Source organism: Furipterus horrens, unplaced genomic scaffold (genome assembly GCF_987537825.1).
Source record: "Furipterus horrens unplaced genomic scaffold, mFurHor1.1.pri manual_scaffold_11, whole genome shotgun sequence".
In the NCBI taxonomy this organism is placed as follows: domain Eukaryota; kingdom Metazoa; phylum Chordata; class Mammalia; order Chiroptera; family Furipteridae; genus Furipterus; species Furipterus horrens.
The window spans coordinates 88,446,030-88,464,504 of NW_028327181.1; the positions used below are offsets into that span (position 1 = coordinate 88,446,030).

The window sequence follows — 18,475 nt, forward strand, 5'->3', positions numbered from 1 at the left end:
TATCAAACAGTGGCACTGGGCTGTGCCCTTGGCCGTGACTAACTGCGCCTGAGGACTCAGTGACCGTTCCTGTTTACCTGCTTCCTCGTGCTGCCCTCATTGTGCCCTCATTGTTCCCCATTCTACGCAATCATCCAGAACTGGGTGGGGAAACGGTGAGCTTCTGTAGCTCCCATTTGTCGTTCAGGCTTCTGTTTTCTTTCAGGTCGTATTTCCGGAGCTCAGCCAGCCACATGGCTTGAGCCGCACCGTGTGTGCTGGGGATGGTGCCCGATTACTTACACCTCTTCCCCAAGTCCTGCTCCCTCTCCACGCCGGGAAGGGTGGCCCTGCACGCCACATGTGTCTGGGCTTGACCTTTACTTCTGGCCACATGGTATTTTATTTTGGGCTCTCCTTTGGCTGAGGAAATAGTCATGGTGCTGATTTAGACCTACTTGGAAGTGAGTGTAAACCGCACAGGTATTCCTCATGGTTGCCACTGAATGACCCACTTAGTACCGCTGTTGGCAAACAGAAGGCCTTAGTTAGGTTACATAGAAGTACGTTTTTGACCCCGCAAAGACATAGGCAAGGAAGAGTCACTTTGGCCCACGAATCTTCACGGAGAGGTGGCACAGTCAGCAGCTTAAGTCAGTGAGTGGGTCTTTGGGAGTGAGAAGCAGAAATGGATGGGCCCTTTCCCTAGAAAAAAGCACAGTGACACAGAATTTTTCCCTTGACTTCAGAGAGTTCAAGGACTCCATGTCAGGAGACTGCGCGCTAAGTAAAATTGCAATAGGAAGAAAACGTGGGCACGGAGGAGCTTTGATTTGATTTTTTGGTAAGGAATCAGCTCTGTCTTCCTTTCTGAGCCCCCAGGGAAGGGGATAGACTGCCTCCTAAGCTGGAAGAGAGGATTTCAAGGTCGAGTTTGGGGCAGGGATTTGGGAGGCCTCTGTTGACAAGGGTCAGTCTGTTTGTGTTTTTTGGGTGGGCTGAGGGTTGAACCCACCCTGCTAGCCAGGTCCGTGGGGGGAGCAGGAAGCGGCAGTGACCTTCCCGTGTTTAGAGAATGGGAGACCTGCATCTAACCCGGAGCTCTCTCAGCCTTCTTGGTTTTGGGGACATGGTGGTTGACACACAGCCAGGGCTGGCACTTCTCTTTCCCCAGAGACTATCATGGGCCCTTCCCTGAGCAGGAAGGGCTGCAGATCCTGACCGTGTGCGACAGGAAGCAGGGCATGCCTGAACTCCAGTGGGGACGCAGCTCTCCCTGTGTCCCACATCCCAACACCAACAGAGAGGGTGGTGTCCCTGATTCTCTCTGGAGTCGGAGTCCATGGAGCCCCTGCCCCCTTGGTGGAAAATGGTGGGTCCTCCCCATCCCAGAGGAAGTTGAAGGGAAAGTCTTTTATTTCCATCTTCTCCCTTTCCTCATCATGTGGGCTTTTGCAGTTCACAAACTTAAACTCCCTTTCCGTTTTTGAGGTCAGGGAGCTGGCAGGTTAGATGGAGAAAAGGCACCTAGATCCAGCGGCACCAGCCGTTCAGAGGCAGGGGCAGTGCTTGCTCCATTGCCGGCCTCAGCACCTCGACCCTGACCTCAGCTGCTACCCGTGACGTGCTCTGCCCACCAGAGGGGGCTCTGGCAGTGGAATAACCGGAATGGCACCAAATTCTGAACCTGCCACCATCCTGCCAAAAGAACTCTTTATTATCACCAATATTCAGATATCCCTGGAAGAGCTATTCCTTAATAGAGTGAGTGTGAGTTAATGGCCAGTCAAGAGCCAAGATAGCTGGAGGAGCCTGAGCTGTCCCCTGTGACAAATATCTCCCTTTCTCCTGGTATCCCTTGAAGATCTGACTTTTAGAGAACTTCTTGCTGGCCTTGCCCTGCAGTCTCAGGTTGTCACCCTCACACATGATAATGGCTCGTTCTGAAAAAGTAGCCCAGTGTGTATGGGGCGATGCGGAGCTTCTGCCCCAACAGCAAGTATACTCCTGGCCTTGGCTGGCTGCTCTGACACCAGCACGGGGCTCTCAGTTGTTAGGGGCTTCCTGCCCGGGTCAGCAAATGCTGCTGTGAGTGCGTGTAGCCACTAACGTGCCATCCCCCAACCTGAGAATGAGCCGTACACCCAAACGTGCAGCCCCACTGCGTTTGCTCAGGAAGATGAACAACACGCAGTGAGCTTCTGTCACGCTGTGGTGCCCTTCGGGTGGGCAGAGACGTGCTGGTGGAAAAGAGCAGGAAGAGTGGCCTTGCCTTGCCTTCCCTGAAGGGAGCTGCTCCAGGGCCTGATCCTGAGAGTTTTGATTCAGATCAGAGATCTGAACGAGGAGGGGGTCGGGGATGAGTGAGAGATGTTCTAGAATCTCAGAGTTGGGTACTCAGGTGAGTAAATAGGTAACCAGACCATCCCCCTCCCCATTCTGTTTACCAGGAATGAGAGCCCACCACACCCTGCGGAGTCTCTCTCAGTCCCAGGCTGCTGCAGCCCCTCCTTCGTCTTAGGTCCTTGAGGGACTGCAGGCTGTAGGATGAATAGGGCGGGAGGCTGGACAAGGCCACGGGGAGAGACAGCCTGTTTCTGTCTATGTATTTGCTCCCCTGGTTCAGTGTTGGACCTCTGTTTCCATAGAAACCCAGCAGGTTCCTGCCTCAGAGAGTATTAGAATGACAATAATAAACAAAAAAGATGGGTGGGGTAGGGGGGCGAGGGTGCAGGATTTTGGCTCCATTCTTGGCCAAGGAGGGTTCTGTAGGCTGATTGGGAGGCCAAAGACCACACAGCGTTGGTGCTTTTGGAAAAAGCTTTTCCAAACACGGCAACCACCGATTCAGAAATGTACACTTGGATACTGTTTCTAGTCAGGTTTTGTCCGTCACAGACTTCATAGCTTCCGCCTTGCAGAAAATCAGAGATGAGGTTCTCTGACTGGGGAGTCCTGAAAGTATGTAAGTTTCTCTGCAGAGAGATAGCTGAAGAGGTCCAGTCAAAATAGGCATTAAATTCATGCCTCGCTAGATGCTCCCTTGTTTTGTGGGAAATGTTTAACGTAGCTTAAATTTTCAAAGTTCTAAATTTTACAAGATTATTCTAATGTTCAAGTGGAGAAATACTCATGAGAATTAGAAAATTCTGAGGGAAAAGAAGAGGACTTGACAGTTTATAAGGTATTTTAAAGTTACAGTAATAAAGGCAGTTTGATACTGCTAGAAATACAGTTTCCAGGACAGTGGGAATCTCCCAGTTAAAGGTGGCATTATTAGGGAAAGTCGTGGTGGTTCAAAAAATAGGTTAAGATACCTAATTATTGGAAAAAATTAAAATGGATCCTGATTTACCTCTTACACTAAAATTGGGAATGGACCGAAGTATTTTTAAAAAACACACACATACAACCAAGGTAGCGGAAACAGATGGATTAATTCTGTAGTCTCTAGGCAAAAGTAGGCATTTCTAAGCATGATACCGATACTTTTACGTTACTTCCTCTATAAGTTCCCGCTGGTAGCTGTGTTAGCAGAGGTCCTCTACAATGGAGGAACCTAAGAGGAGAGCTTTTAAAAAGGGAAGATTGATAAAAGCGTGCGTCTGTGTAGAGAAGCCAAAAGGGATAGTGCAGCACTCTAGGGCTGGCAGCAGTGGGGAGCTGTTACCTCTCCCTGAAGGGGCAAAGGTAGGGGCAGTTACCAGAAGCTAGGTAGCAGGGTGCCTGTCTGACAGCAGCTGTGGCCTTTAATAGAGGGGGGTTCCCTTCTCTGTACCTTACCCCTCCTCTCCCTTCCCCAGCCCACACAGTGTGATTTGCGGCCCCCAGCGTGTAGAGAGGAACTTGAATCCAGGGGGCAAATTGGAAATGTCAGCACAGGGTTAAGGGGTGTGATTGTTTTTCAAGGATTTTATTAAATGTTGTGAGTTTGCCTGTCAGAAATGTTGCAGCAACTTTTTAACTCCCCACTGGTAGCCCAAGGGCTGTCCATTTTCCCACACTTGAGCCAACACTGGGAGTTATTAACCTGACCAGTGTGGGTGCTCCTTATCCACATCAGGTCTCTGGCCAAACGCCACTCCTCGGAGAAGCCCTCGCTGGCCTCCTTAGCCAAAATAGCCAACCCCACCCGCGCCCCAGACTCCCTCTGTCCCGTTACCTGCCTTACTTTCTCTGTAGCACTAACCACTCTGCAGTTATTTGTCTGCTGGTTTATCTGTTTCTGCCTCTCCAAGATAAACCCCGTGAGAGCAAGGACCTTGCCTGCCTCTTCCACAGCTCTGTCTGTAGGACAATGCCTAGTATGTGGGTTGTGCTCAATAAATTTGGGTTAAATAAATATATATATCCCCCAAACCTTGGCCGTCATTGCTTCTGAGAGTATGTTGAAGTCTAACATTTACCAGGTACTAACGTCTCATTCATTGTTTACTTCTTTTCTCCAGCTCCCCTACTTTATGAATGAGCTAACTCTGACGGAACTTGACATGGGGGTGGCTGTGCCAAAAATCCTTCAGGCCTTCAAGCCTTATGTTGATCACCAAGGTAACTCTTAACTGACTTTAGAGAGAAATGACCATTTACACGAGTGTGAAAATGTCTCCATTACTGCAGACTGAATTCCTAGGCTTTGTGTTTGGGGGGAGTTGGGGACTTTTTAAATCATGTATTTCCTGTTGTCTTTGTTCTTAACAGTCACAGCCTCAAACTGATGGGAAACAGATCAGGACTGGGCCGCCTGTTCCTTCTAGCCTCTCAGATCCTTAAAAAGTCCTCCCAAAGATGCTCACGTGCTAGGTGGGGCCTGAGCTTTTGTGTGATTTAGAAAACCGTCCCAGCCCTGGGTGGCTGCGCCCCTGCCGGGGCGGGAGAGGCAGTGGGCTGCATTTCAGCCTCGATCACCCTGCACTGGCCTCGCATATGCGTCTGCCCAGCCCTGAACCCTTCCCAGGAGCTGCCTCTCCTCGGACGTATCCACATCTTTACCTTGCCCCAACTTCTGCGTTGCAGATTCTTTGATCTGCGTGTTTTACGTCTTTATGTTCCTAACCACTCCTAGTAGACTCTTAGTAGGTGTTTAAAAAAGGAAGATGTGTTGTCAGGTAATATTTTGAGAGTAAGCCTCTCTGTTGCAAGGAAGTTCTCAGATTTGATTTTTTTAAGACATGCTACTGACACATTATTTACACCTACTCTTGTGGGTTGGGAAAGGAAGAGCTGATCAGAATGCATAGTTTAAATGGGAACATTTCTGTGCATTTTGTGGCAGGTAGCTTTAAAGGACCTTGATAGAAAATTTAGTACATGGAGTTTGGTGAAAAGAAGAGTGAGCCAGGTGGGCAGGAGTAGCCTGTGAGCAGGCGGGGGAAAAGTCTCCCCATCGTGGAAGCAGCCGGCTTTTTCCTCATAATACCCCTTGTCAAGGGAACCTCTTTCTACCTCAACTGTATTTACATTATTCCTCAGAAGGCTCAGGAACAATGTAGAGAAGAAAATGTACAAGTACAACTTTTTAAGAGAGAGAGATTTATTTTGAAGTAAGTAAATGTTTTGGAAAATTTAGAGGCTCTGACATCTGCTTGTGTCTCTGTATGGCTATATCAGATGGCTCTTGAAAAAATAAAATCATTTTCTGTGTTTTTATATATATATTTGAAATGAATACAAAGGAATTATTTTTCTGGTGCTCTCTCTAGCAATGTTTCAGCTGACAGTGAGCCCATATTTTCATGTGTTGAGTATTCCATTGATTTCAGAGAAAGGTAAACCAGAGTATTATTTGCAAATGCAGAGGTCCATGTAATACTGCATGTTGAGATTGCCTATAACCACTTAATTATGTCTACACTTTAATAAATCTCAGTGCTCCTGGGTTTGATTAATTTCTGGTTTACTGAAAGTAAAACGAGAAGAGATTCTTTGCACATGATTTAGCTAGAGTTCTCTTAACCACATGTGAAAGCTTAAAAAATGCGTCATCTCTGCGTTGAGCTGGTAGCTAGGATCTCGGTTGTTGGCTCACGAGCGCTGCCTGCCTTCCTCTTCGCCTCGCAGGCTCTGGGTCGCCCTTTGCTCTTTGCCTCTTTAGGAATTGACTTGTATGTAACGGGCTGGTGAATGATCAGCTAACAGAGAGTCGGGCTTAGAGAAAGTAAATAATACGTGCCCTTGCTCTGTTTTCTAATGCATTAGCAGTCTCTTATCTCACAACCGAATTTGTACTTTGTTGAATTAGCAGAAATTTCCAACGAGAAGGGAGCCGTGCCACAGCTGCAGCTAAGAAGGGTCCCTGTGGCTTTGACCCTTCAGCCTCTCGGGGCAGCTTTGTCAGGCTCTGTGTGAAATTCACCAACCTCCTGCATCTCCAGTCTCTTTGCTAAATGACTACAATTCTGAGGCACCAAAAATATATAAACTTTTTTGTTGATCTGACCAAAAAAAAAGTATAATTTTGATTTGTTCACACCAGATGGCTATTGTGTTGGCTGTTATTGTTTTTTTTTTTTTTTTTTTAACAGTCTAAGGGAAAACAAGTCAGTGGCCCTGATGAAAATTTCTTGCAGCACACCAGTTGAAAATCGCTGCACTAGATAAATCAAAGCTTTGCTGGTTTTTAATCCATTTGAAGCTTAATTAACTCCTTTCAGGGCAAGTTTTAGAGATCCGCCTGCTTATGTAACAAGGGAGGAAAGGCATGATAAAGACATAAAGCCTGTGGGTTTTAAAACTTGGATCAAATTAGGTTTTTCCAAGTCTGCAAAGGATACAAATGATGGTAAAACAAATGGACATGGAGGAAATACACGTTTTGGATTCCATTGCTCTAAGGAAAACTCTCCTTTTAGGGAAGTTAAAATCAGGGGTGACTGGCAAAAAGTGACTCTGAAAAGCAGAGTTTATTTTTTTAGGAAAATGCAACCCAGAGTGAAGAGGCTTCACTAGCTCTCCGGAGAGGCATCTCCCATGGGACCTCCCACATGAACTTTAAAAATAAAAAAGTTTGCTAACTTGTGCTTGTTTGTTGGAGGCACGTAGCTCAGGAGGGATACTCGGTCCAGAGCTGGTTGGATCGCTCCGTCCGCCAGATGCCCTTCTTGAGGCAGCATGGAGTGGTGGTTCTGAGCGCCAGCTCTGGCGCTGGGCTGCTGGGCTCCTAGTCGGCCCGTCCTAGAGCTTAAAGCTGGCAGATTGTACCAGAATAAACAGAAAGAAAAGTGCCCTTGTCCGCTTTTGTGGCCTTGCAGAGGAGCAAAGTCTATAGTTCCTCTGAATAAAGTCACACGTTGGCTGTGTTGACTTGTCTGAGTTTTGGGACACACAGCCAAGTTCTCGTACAGTTAATAAGGTGAAAGCACCCCCTCCCAGGGCGTCCTCACGCCCCACCAATGGCAGGCGGCTGTGAACCGGTTTTGCATGTCCTGCCTTATTGCTGATTCCTCCCCACTCCACATACCTCTCTAACCAAGGATTGGGGGTGGGGGGGTCTCCTCCCTTCCCTTCAGGCCACACAGTGGGGTCCAGAATCCTGTCTCTGCAGCGCCCCCCCCCAAAGCTGGCCTCCCCTTCCCACCCCTTCCCCCCACCTGCGCTGCTGTGTCCAGGGCCAGGCCCCTGGGGCCCATCAGGCCACCGCTCTCAGCCCCGCTCCTTCCCGTTCTTTTACTAACTCTGTCGGGATAGGTTATGTTTGCTCCTTCATTTATTCAGCAAATCTTCATTGTTGGGAAAACTGGAATCTTTACATGAAAAGGAAAATACTGCCCATCATACCACCATTCAGAGACAGCCAGGGCTTCCTTTTTGGTTCATTTGGTCCATTTTTGGTATATTCTCTTCTAGTTATCGTTCTCTTGTGGTTAAAAATTAATTTCGAATCAAACATTTAAAGAATTGGGCAGATGGACTACATAGACTTGAAAGGGCAGTCAGAGATAACCTAGCTAGACCCCGCCGTGTTTGAGATGTGAAAACCAAAGCCCAGAGCGGGCAGGGCTCGCCTTCCATCCTGTTCCACCAGCTGCTAGGCCAGAGGCTCTCCCTGAGCAACTGCTCTGCAGCCAGGGGGCCTGCGTTTGGGCCCTGCTCTGTCACCATCCGGGGTGAGACCTCGGGGTTTACTACCCGCTCGACTTCTGTGTCCTCACTCACGAAGCTCTGGTGTTAGAGTCTCTGCCTCATCCAGTTGTGGTGGAGCTAAAATGTCACATGTAAAGTGCTCAGATGTGGCACATAGTAAGCCACCTGTGTTTGCCACTGTTACTGCAGCAGGGCTTCATTGTTAGAAAAAGCTCCCCTATGGGGCTCACTCAGTGGGGCACCTCTTCTGTCAGCCAGGTGTTCACGTTCTATGCCCGGGACAGAGTCAGAGTGGATCGAGAATGTAGACTCTGGCTCCTCAGGCTCAGATTAATTCATTTCGTCTCCAGGATGTTTGCTGCTCGTATGTAAGTCTGCAAATGGTGCTTGAGCGTCTGCCATGGACAGTGGTGTCCTAGTTTGCCCTGTTTCAGGATACCCAGCAACAGCCCACGTTTCGTCTGAAGGCATCACATTCTGTGGGAAGATGACCATGACCACCTACCACTCGTCTTCCGGACCTTAACCTGTAGTGCCTGGTGCCTTCAGCCAATGCTGGGACTGAAGTGACTTTGCCAACTGATTGTTTCAGCAACTGGACCCAGAGTCAGACTGTGTGACCTGCCCGTTCCTTCCTGCCACACCCTTGTCAACAGTAGGTGTTAGGCGCGCGCCCGTCCAGGGCTGAGCATGGTGACAGGGCCAGACCCTGGGGCTTGGTGCTGATAGGAATGGCATACACGCTGACTGGATCACGTTTCACAAAGAAAAAAGACTTCTTGTGGAAAGGGAGAAAAAAGACCCTTTTGTGGAGCTTGGTAGGGGTGGGAGAGAAGAGATTGATTTGCGACTGTGTCCACCTTACAAGGCAGAGCTGTTTCCAAGAACACTTACAGGCAGATAAAGGTAGAACTGACATATATCCTAAAAGATACAGCCAAATACAAGGAATTTTAGTTTTCTGTGGTATCTGAGTAATATGACACCAGTCTGCTGGCCACGAACAAAACAGCCCCCGGTGAATTTTTCTAAGAGCCGAATAACTCAAACATCTGCTCTTGGTAATATATTATTAATGCTCCATTTTAAGTTTTGTTTTTCATATGCCTAATGTTGACTTTCAGAGTGAAAACCAACCACTAATAGTTAGAAGTAGAGGAAGCGGAGAAGCAGATGACCTGAGGGCCAAGCCCAGGTGAGCAAGGCTTTAGGGTCTCTCAGCTCCTCAGCTGCACGTGCCCTGGTAATGCCACTCCAGTGGACTGATGCCTCTTAGTTGTTGGTAACAGTAATGCAGTGAACCCCAGAGTGAAACTACTAGATGGACATGGCCATGGGAGAACTATTCCTGCGGCCGTGGGGTCTGTTAAATAGACGACCGGGAAGAAGGCAGAAGAACCTCTGTTCTCGTTGTCTCTGGTGGTACCCATCAAGGCTGTTCATTACCTCTGGTGGCATCATGGTCTGATCTGCACTGAGTGGTCCAGGCATCTTTCTTCTTCTCCAGGCATAAACTTCCAGAGGGCTGGGATTCATCTCGGTGTCTTTGGCCCTGGTGCCTTGCAGGAAGAACTCAGTAAGCACTTTTGGATAGAGTGAGCTGTAACTTCTGCCAGTCTCCCTCGGAGTGGTGGCGACGGTGGTAACTGAGCCTTTCCTTATGAAGCTGGGGAGTGGAAAAACAGTCATCTGAGCTGCTCGCAGGTCCTTGCATGAAGGCTCACGGAAGCTTGTCATTGTCAGCTGTGTTTCCCTGTTGCAGAATAAAATGCCAGTTTTATGGGGACTTGTTGGTAATCAGTCACCACTTTTCACCATTGGACAGCTCTTCAACAGGAGGATCCCTTGTGTGAGGGAGGCCTGTTACAGACTGAATGTGTGCATCCCTCCCAAATTCATATATTGAAGTTCTAACTTGCAATGTGGTGGTATTTGGAGGTAACTTATTAGGTTCAGATGAAGTTAAGAGGGAGGGGTGCTCATGATGGCATGAGCGCCCGTCATAAGAAGAGACCAGAAAGCTGGTGTCTCTGTCTCTGCCTTGTGAGGACCCAGTGAGAAGGTGGCCGTCTACAAGCCAGGCGGAGAGCCCTCGCCAGGAACTGACTTGGCCACACCTTGATCTTGGACTTCTGGCCTCCTGAACTGTGAGATAGAAAAGTCTGTGGTTGAAGTCACCACATTGGTGGTATTTTGTTACAAGCAGCCCAAAGCTAAGACAGGACTCTGTGTTCCTGTCCTTTCCGGAGAACCTCTCAGGACCGATTGCCTTACTTCTGTTGAAAGGCTTAAGAAATTGTCCTTCTCACCTTTTGGTTTTTGTCCCTGAGCACTACCCAGAGCAGATGGTTATAGAAGGCAGCATGGGAAATGAAATGCGTCCCAGTGAAGCCTTAACATTTGTCAGGAGCACCAAAGAAACAGCTCTGTAACTACGTCCATCTACAGGAGCAGCGTTCAGCTCGGTTAGAGCTAGGACGCCACTCGTGGGACAGTGTACGTCCCCATCTTCACATCGTTGCTACATTTATCCCCAGTGGGAAGACAACCTTTCTGGAAACTGTTAATTTCATCCTTCAGCCTTGCGAGGTGGCAGCCTTCTGACTCACCCGTTACATAAGCAGCTGGCCGGGGCTCCAGGTTGTTGTGCTCCGAGGTTTTCAGGTGCTTTCTGCCTGCTGGGTCCTGTCACAGAAGCAAGTTTTTCTTGCACCTGATGCTAAAATTGTCTCTGTGCCTTCATCTGAATGTAAGCACATTATATTAATTTGTTGGACTATTTGCAGTTTATATCTGTTTTTAAAGGTTCTCAAGCCATTCTTGACTTCTCATTTTTACTGAGAACCAGGGCTGAGCAAGGCCTCGTGGGTGGGCCTCATGGGATATATACAATGATATTAAAAACAGGCCCTGTCCCCTATGCAGAGACTCGGTCAGATGTCTACCCCTTGTCCCCTCCCCAGCCCAGACAGGGCTCTCTGGCTGCCCAGTGCAGCCTCTTCCCTGTTGGCCCTCCAGCCCCCCGTCCACGGTGGCGACAGCAGCAAGCTAGGCCGGAGCAAGTATTGTGGAAGTAAGGGGTGGGGCTGGCCAGGCTGTGCCAGGCGCTGGGCTACACACACCAGTGTGGTCTCCCTTGGGCAGATGAGGCTGGAGTCCAGAGGTCAAGAAACTCCCAGTGAAACATAAGCCCCAGTCCACATGACTGGGCCGCATGCGTTCTTCCTTCCTCTCCCAGCCTCAGCTCCTGGAAGGCAGAGCACTGGGCCCCTGTGTCACTGTGGGAATGTCCTGATGACTGGGCCATGGGCCAGAGGCCTCCTAAGCCTGTGTCCATATCCCTGCGTTTTAAAAAAACCAACAGACCCTTCCGCTTGATAAGTAGTAACATTCTGGTGCCCTTAATATGACAGCCTTCAAAGGCAATATGTACTGTTTATATAGTATTCCCTCCCTTATTGCGGGTATTACTTTCTAGACGCCCCCCCACCGCCCTGCCACAATAGGTGAAAATCCGCCAAGTAGGAACCTTACATTTATTTTAGTATTTATATATATTTTAAGGCTTTATAAACCCTTCCCACACACTTATAAACCGTTCCCAGTCCCTTATTAACCTTTCCCACACTTATAAACACTACTTATGTTCTTAAACATATCCTACACTCTTAAACCTATGTAATTTTAACAACATACGTATACAGTACTGCAAAATCCCACGATACAGCGAAAAGTCCGTGATAAATAATTAATTACAATATTTTAAAAAATCCATGATACAGTGAGGCCACGATATAGAGAGGGACTACTGTATTTATTGGAAACCAGCCTAGAATTCTCAAAAGAAATGATTATGTCTGAATACATACAGCAACCAGGTAATTTGTGCCTATTGATTCTCAAGTTAAATAAAGCTGAAGATATAGAATAAATATTTTCTTTATTGATTTTTTTTTTTATATTGAGTTCAAAATCTATTAATATCAAGCCTTTTGCCTTGATGCTTTTTCTTCTGAAAGTGATTAAAGGCTAAATGTTTTTATGAAAGCAGATGTGCCCTTTATTTCCAGTAATGGTACCTTTGAAGAGCTTGCTAATTAATGATTTCTAACTGCTTAATGTAAGCAAGAAATAAAGCAGTTTTGTGAGTTTGCTGCAAAGAAGACCATCTCACTTGATCTGCATATCACTTAATTAAACCAGGTCATTCATGGAAAATAATTAACGTCAATTATGATAAAAAGAATTTGCTAAAAACAGATTGGAAATTATTCTGCCTTTAGTGAGGAATTACATACCATTAGTGCTCCTTGAGGTTAAGCAAAGCTTTTATCTAAGATGGTGGCCAAATGGGGGATGGGTTATTTACAGTAATTGCTTGAAAATGCTGCTGTGTATGAGCAACAGTTTTAGATTAATTTCCTGCTTCCTTTAAATGTTGTCATTTATTAACATTTAAACACCCACTTGAAGGGTCATGTTTTGATTGAAAATCCATGAGGTATTATGGCACTCAGACTCTGAAAAATCACAGTATAGCCTGTCCTACCTGCTGAGTCGTGGGATCTTGGTTTGGAAGGTCCCGTGGTAATTGATCCATGTTTGCATTTTAGGTTGCTGCTGGTGGGCCATCCCAGTGAAGTTCCACGAAGTTAAAAGCCACTTAGATATAATCTCATTGACATTAGTATCTTTTCCAAGGAATAGGTTTTTAAACTAAGGTACAAAGTGATTACCCAGCTTTATCTAGATAATCCTGGGGCTCGACCAGCAAATTACTAGGCAATTTCCAGAAAGAAAAGGATTCTGAAAGTTTTTGTCACTGTCCTTATCAGGCCCAGCTAAATCTGACCCGTTTTCTGTTTCCCTTCCTTTCCCCCCCCAACAATTTTAGATGATTTTAAGAAGGACAGTTGTTCTCACACGTGTCTTTAAAGAGCAGCCCAGCTGGCAGTCAAATCTCTGCACCTCTCTTCTGCCTTGTAAGTGGCCAGGAATCAGCAGACCTCATCCTGGCTTTGCCCTGGGTCAAGCCATCTTCTCACTAAATGTGAGAACCCAGAGGATGGGACCCTACCAGCACAGACATGTACACTGAGCTCACTGTGACCATTTTAATGTGATATTGAAATGCCGGCAATTGGCCAGGTGCTTGACCTTTTCTAGCAGCATACCTTGGTGGTCCAGGCGGTAGATATCTGTAGACTTTCAATGGGGTACCTGTTTAGTGATTTTCAAATATATATGTTTACAATGTCATTTATAGTTATGTTTTTCTGGGGGGAAAAAAAATCTTCTGTTCTTTTATCATTTCTCCAGGACTCTGGATCGATTTGGAAATGTCCTACAATGGGTCCTTTCTGATGACTCTTGAGACCAAAATGAATTTGACCAAACTAGGTAAAGAGCCTCTTGTTGAAGCCCTGAAGGTTGGAGAAATTGGCAAAGAAGGGTAAGGGGCTATATGAATTTTCCTTTCCAACGCTGGGGAACCACCCTCTCCTCCCTCCAGCCTTTGAGAAGCAGGTTTGGTGTGTGAAGTTGTCCCGGGTGCCGAGCGAGCTTCCCTGTAAGTGCTTCTGGGCCACTGAGGGTTTCATCCCTTGCAGACTGTGAGTCCCCACCTCTGCTCAGCGCCTTTTGGCCTCAGTGCTGCCAGTGGGACACACAGTATCGATTTCCCAGAAAGCATCACTTACTCAGACCAGCAGGGCAGGCTTATGTGTGCAATAAAATGCTCCCTGAAGAAAATCATGATTCAGAAAGTACCTCCTTCAACTTGCAGCCACAGACAGCCATGTGTGGGTAAGGCTGAGGTCCCTAGGGGGTTGCTTTGCTTTAATAATAAATATTTATAATTAGCAATTGATTTTATAACCAAAAAGGTGCTCCTAAAGTGTTTTGAGATGCATTTTCCCTAAATAATACAGTATTGATTTGATTAGTAAATGCTTCTCTTTGTGGAAGATCCTGCATCTACTACCCAAAGTTTGTCTGACTTAGTAAATATTTCAAATTTTTGAGCTAAGTAATTAAGTTTGATTTTTCCCCTCCTCCTTAAATGCCTAGACTGGATAAGCTGGAAGTTTTACATACCCACACGCCTTTAAAATTACTGACTACAAATTTAAATTATGTAATTGTTTTTACCAATCTAAAAATGCTGATTGGAGTCTGTTGCTTGTATCTCTAGCCCCTCTGCAGACTTAACAGTACGATGACAGGAAAATGCCGCAGGGAGCCACCTTCTCAGAGTCTAAATATAAGACACTCTTAAATTTTTGCTTAGTTATGATACTGACCTGGTACTTCTATTTATATTGTGCTAAGAGCAGATGAGGGGGGAGGCTGAGTCATACATTTAAGAATGTTCTTTTACTTAGATTATTTGGATATATGCAGGTTACTTAATGAAATGTTGCTATTTTAATAATTGGAGAATTTCACCTGCTGTATGCAATCTAACCTGTATCTGTGCTATTTCCCTTTTATTTTTTCTATTTGTTAAAATGTGTTTGGATTCGGCAATCTGTGGATTGTATGTTCTGGTGAGTGGTATTTATCAACTCTCCATGTAGCATTTCATACCCTCTTGGTGCTGAGTCTTGTTTGGTCCCATGTGATGCCACTAGGAAGCTTGTCCTACCATCATGTCCCTGTACGTAAAGGCTCAGTTTGTAGACCTGAGGGGATTGAGGTCAGGAGTATTTAAGAGACTTTCCTGGCAGGGAAAGTCCTACAGACTTCCTTGACTTGAATTGCTGAGGGATCTAGTCCTGTGTTCAGACTCAGCGTCTGTCCCTGAACACCCCCCCCCCCCCCCCCACTGCCACGCACACCTGAGCAGCATCAGCCCAGCCTCCTGCCAAGAGTTGCAGAACCAGCTGCCTGTAAAGTGAAGCACGTCAGGCAGGAGCAATCTTGAACATGAGGTCTAATGAAACAGGAGCGCGACAGACCAACATCTGTCAGCAGCACTTGTACAAGGAGCCCTTTCTGTTTCCAGAAGCAGCCTGTGCTAGCACAGAGCTGCTGGGACTCCATTGCAAGGGGACGGGGTCCCTGAGATCCCGGCCACTTCGGCGTTTCATGTTAACTGTTTTCAAGTTTATAAACTCTTGCTGCTCAGACGAGGGACATGTTTCAGAGCAAGCAGTCTCCCCTAGACTGTGTGAAAACAAATCCTGTTTTTGGAATATGATGGTGTTAGATTTAATTTGTCATATATTTCTAAAGTACCATTTTTCCCCAGTAGAATCTGGTATAAAATATTTTGCTCCTTCCTGTGAAGGTGTTAAATTATACGTTGACATGTAATTGGCTGTCAGTTAATTTTAAAAGCAGGGAAAAACACAATCCAAAAGCACTTCACTTGGGAGAAGAAGGCCTGGGCACGCGAGTCCTTAACCCTTTTTGCCTGAGGATCCCTTTGGGAATCTTGAGAGCTCTGGATCCTTCTCCCGGAAACGCCCACACGTGGACCACTGGCTCGCAATTTCTGGGAACACTGAGAGCCTCTGGCAGCCCGTCTGTAACTAAGAACCGAATCCCAGAAGTGATTCTAGAATCCACTTCACCTCCCTGGTCCTGAGCACATGAAATCACCTGAAGCTACATGCTGGAGGAGAGGCAGGGTCTGGGTGCACCTAGCACGCACTGAAGCCTGGGGTCTTCAGCACTGACATCCTTTGTGTTAAACCTCTCCGAAGAGCAGAGTGTCTGAAGAGTTGGCCAGCAGCAGCCCTCGGCCTCCAGGCCCTCCCGGTTGTCCCAGCTGCCAGTCCGGGGCCTCCCTTCCAGGCAGGAGCTGGTCCCTGCTGTCCTGCCCTGGCAGGATCTCTGCTTTGTCTCCCAGCTTTTGTTGGTCCCCCCTCAAGTGTGCAAATGAGTGTGCTCTTGGGGAGTCTGAGGAGATGCTGCTCAACCTGTGAGAAGGCCTACTTACTGCAGGAAGTGGTTCACGTCCTCGCATTATTACCCTGCAGGCCATGGTGGAAAGTGAAATCTATATTGCTTTATTCTAGTGAAGTCTTTTTCCCTTTGAAATGTGTATCGAGTTTATATTTGCAGATATTTTCCCTCTAGTCTTTTTTCCCCCCCAAATAGTCTTCTTGTTACATACGTAGTTAACGTGACTTTGAGTCAGTAAGGTATTCAGTGGAAGTCAGGTAGTGAGCTGAGCAGTCTCCACTTTAGGAATTGCCTCAAGAGGCCCAAGAGAGCCTGTCATCAGAGACACGTTCTTTAAATGCAAGGTGGCCTTAGGACGGGCATTTCCTGTCAGGCGCATGGGCCGCTCAGGCCCTCCCACTGCAGCCTCGGCCAGGTGTGAAAGTCCACCTGTGGGGACCTCCCCGTCTGTGTTGGGTCGCTAGTCCACAGTGTCCCCTGATCCCCCACCACCACTCCACCCTGAGGACCCTGAAATTTGGGAGCCGAGGGCTTGCAGTCTACACTGTGACTGTGCCTGGCTCTGTGGATATGCGCACCTGTGTGTCCGTGGCAGATGTAGGGGATGGGTTTCTCTTAAAAGAAAATGAAGACATTCTATGAGCGTGGCCCCCCACAAAGCAGTCACCTCACTGGCGTATTTAACTATTCATCCTTCACTTAAAGCATTTTGGAGCTGCTTTTAAAGAGTTGCCTCTGGAGCCTGTGACATTCTTTTAACTATCCCGAGTGACAGAAAATAATCCAGCTTTGTAGATGAATTGGATCTTTGACAAATTGCTTAGAAGTCATTCATAGCCGATGGCAATGATGAGACTAAGAAATTAAATGTTTGGTCTGAGACAGAGTGTCAGTCATAAAATAATACACTTTTCCTGTGGGTCTGGCTCCGAACACATTTCCAAAAAGGTTTTGAGCAGAAGCAGCAAAACTACAGTAAGCCTTTTAAGGTGACTCTTTGAAAGGATATCACACTCACCTGGAATTCTAAGGTGTGCTTTTAAAAATTAGGCTTTAAAAAGTTCTAGCACGTCTTATATAAATAAGGATGTGTGCAGTGTGTCTTTCTCTGAAGCTCATGCTACATCATAAGGTTGAGATCATAAAATGCATGTTCAGTTATAAAACAGTGCCAGCCAGTTAGTTACACATCTAATTAGTAAATATTGGGTCCCACATAACAAAGAGTAGAGGTAACATTTGGTCAAAATCAGAATTTCGTGTCATCTGATCTGCTTTAACTGTTATAGCATTGTCTAAATTATTAACTTCCAGCCACAAAATTTGTCCTGTTCTCTGCCCTGAGGAGGATTAATTGGGAACCTGAGAGCTCACTGCAGTGCTCAGCCTTCCGCATCTATGCCCTGGGTCTGGAGGCTGCCAGATGACAAATGCCCGTGGGGACAGGAGTGGGCAGTGGCTCAGCAGGTTTCACTGTGGCCCCAGATCTTGAGGCAGCCTTCCGTGGGAGGCTCGGAAGCTGGACACAGGTGCCTGACCTGGCAGCACTAAGTGAGAGCCAGGGAGCCCAGTCATTACTGGCAGAGAAGAGACATTTCTGAGATGGCTGTGTTATCCTTGGGACTTCTGTCCCTGACTTTCCTCATCTCATGACCCGATTTAGGCTTGACTGGAAATCATATTTTGCTATGCACATGTAAAATAAAAGAAATTCTAGTGAGGGCTGTCTAACCATGGAAAGCTCTGCAGTCGCTTTGTGACCAGCAAACACACATGCGCACTTCCAGGACCAGCTGGGCCTCTGATGGAAGAGGAAGAACAAGTCAGTTAGGTGCTGTTGCTGTTTCCGTGGCCAGGGACAAGAGGCTTTTGTGTCAGCGGAGGGAGTTTCCCTTTAACACTACCTTCAAGCCTGTTGGCTGAAGCAGCTGGCTCTCAGGTTTCAGAGCTGGGGTTGAGGTGTCCTGCCAGGGAGGACATTCGTGGGGTCCTCTTACAGCCAGGCTCCTGTTTCAGGGGCGGAGATTTCAGTCCTGCCCACCCAGTGCTGGGGCCTCTGCCCTTAGGCGCCCTTGGCTCCTGTTGGCTACGAGATGACTGCCCCCCAACAGGCTTCTCCCGGTGGCCCAGGGACGACATCAGAAGGATACCCCAAAGGATTGCACCTACAGGGAGATAGGACCTAAGTTCGACTGCCTTTCTCTGTCCTGGTAATTTTGTCCATGTCAGAAATACAAGGTTCAGCCTCTGCTTAGTGACCATTTTTAATAGTGTTTAATAGTGCTTAACAGTGTTCATAGACTACTCTACGTCTTGTTCATTTTGTCCCAGTTAAGTCTCTGAGCCTTAGACTTGGTCCCTGCCCGTCTTCCTCCCTGAGCAAAGCCATCATCCGTGGAGGGAGCTGCCTTTTGTGGGGCTGAGGCTCAGTCAAGGAGCCCCCAGTGACCCTCGGTGGGGAGCCCTGATCACTCACTGCTCCTTGGTGATCCAGCAACTCCTATGC

At 47.2% G+C, this 18,475-nt stretch overlaps 1 protein-coding gene across 2 annotated transcripts in view; it reads left to right on the plus strand.

Annotated features, from left to right (window-relative positions):
* Positions 1 to 18,475, plus strand: part of TEX2 (testis expressed 2) — an 86,870-nt gene that overhangs the window by 59,868 nt on the left and 8,527 nt on the right. For both annotated transcript variants that reach the window (XM_090291919.1, XM_090291920.1), the window contains exons 7-8: positions 4,428 to 4,527; positions 13,378 to 13,510. In XM_090291919.1, the coding sequence (XP_090148045.1) occupies positions 4,428 to 4,527; positions 13,378 to 13,510 (233 nt within the window). The remainder of the gene's footprint in view (positions 1 to 4,427; positions 4,528 to 13,377; positions 13,511 to 18,475) is intronic.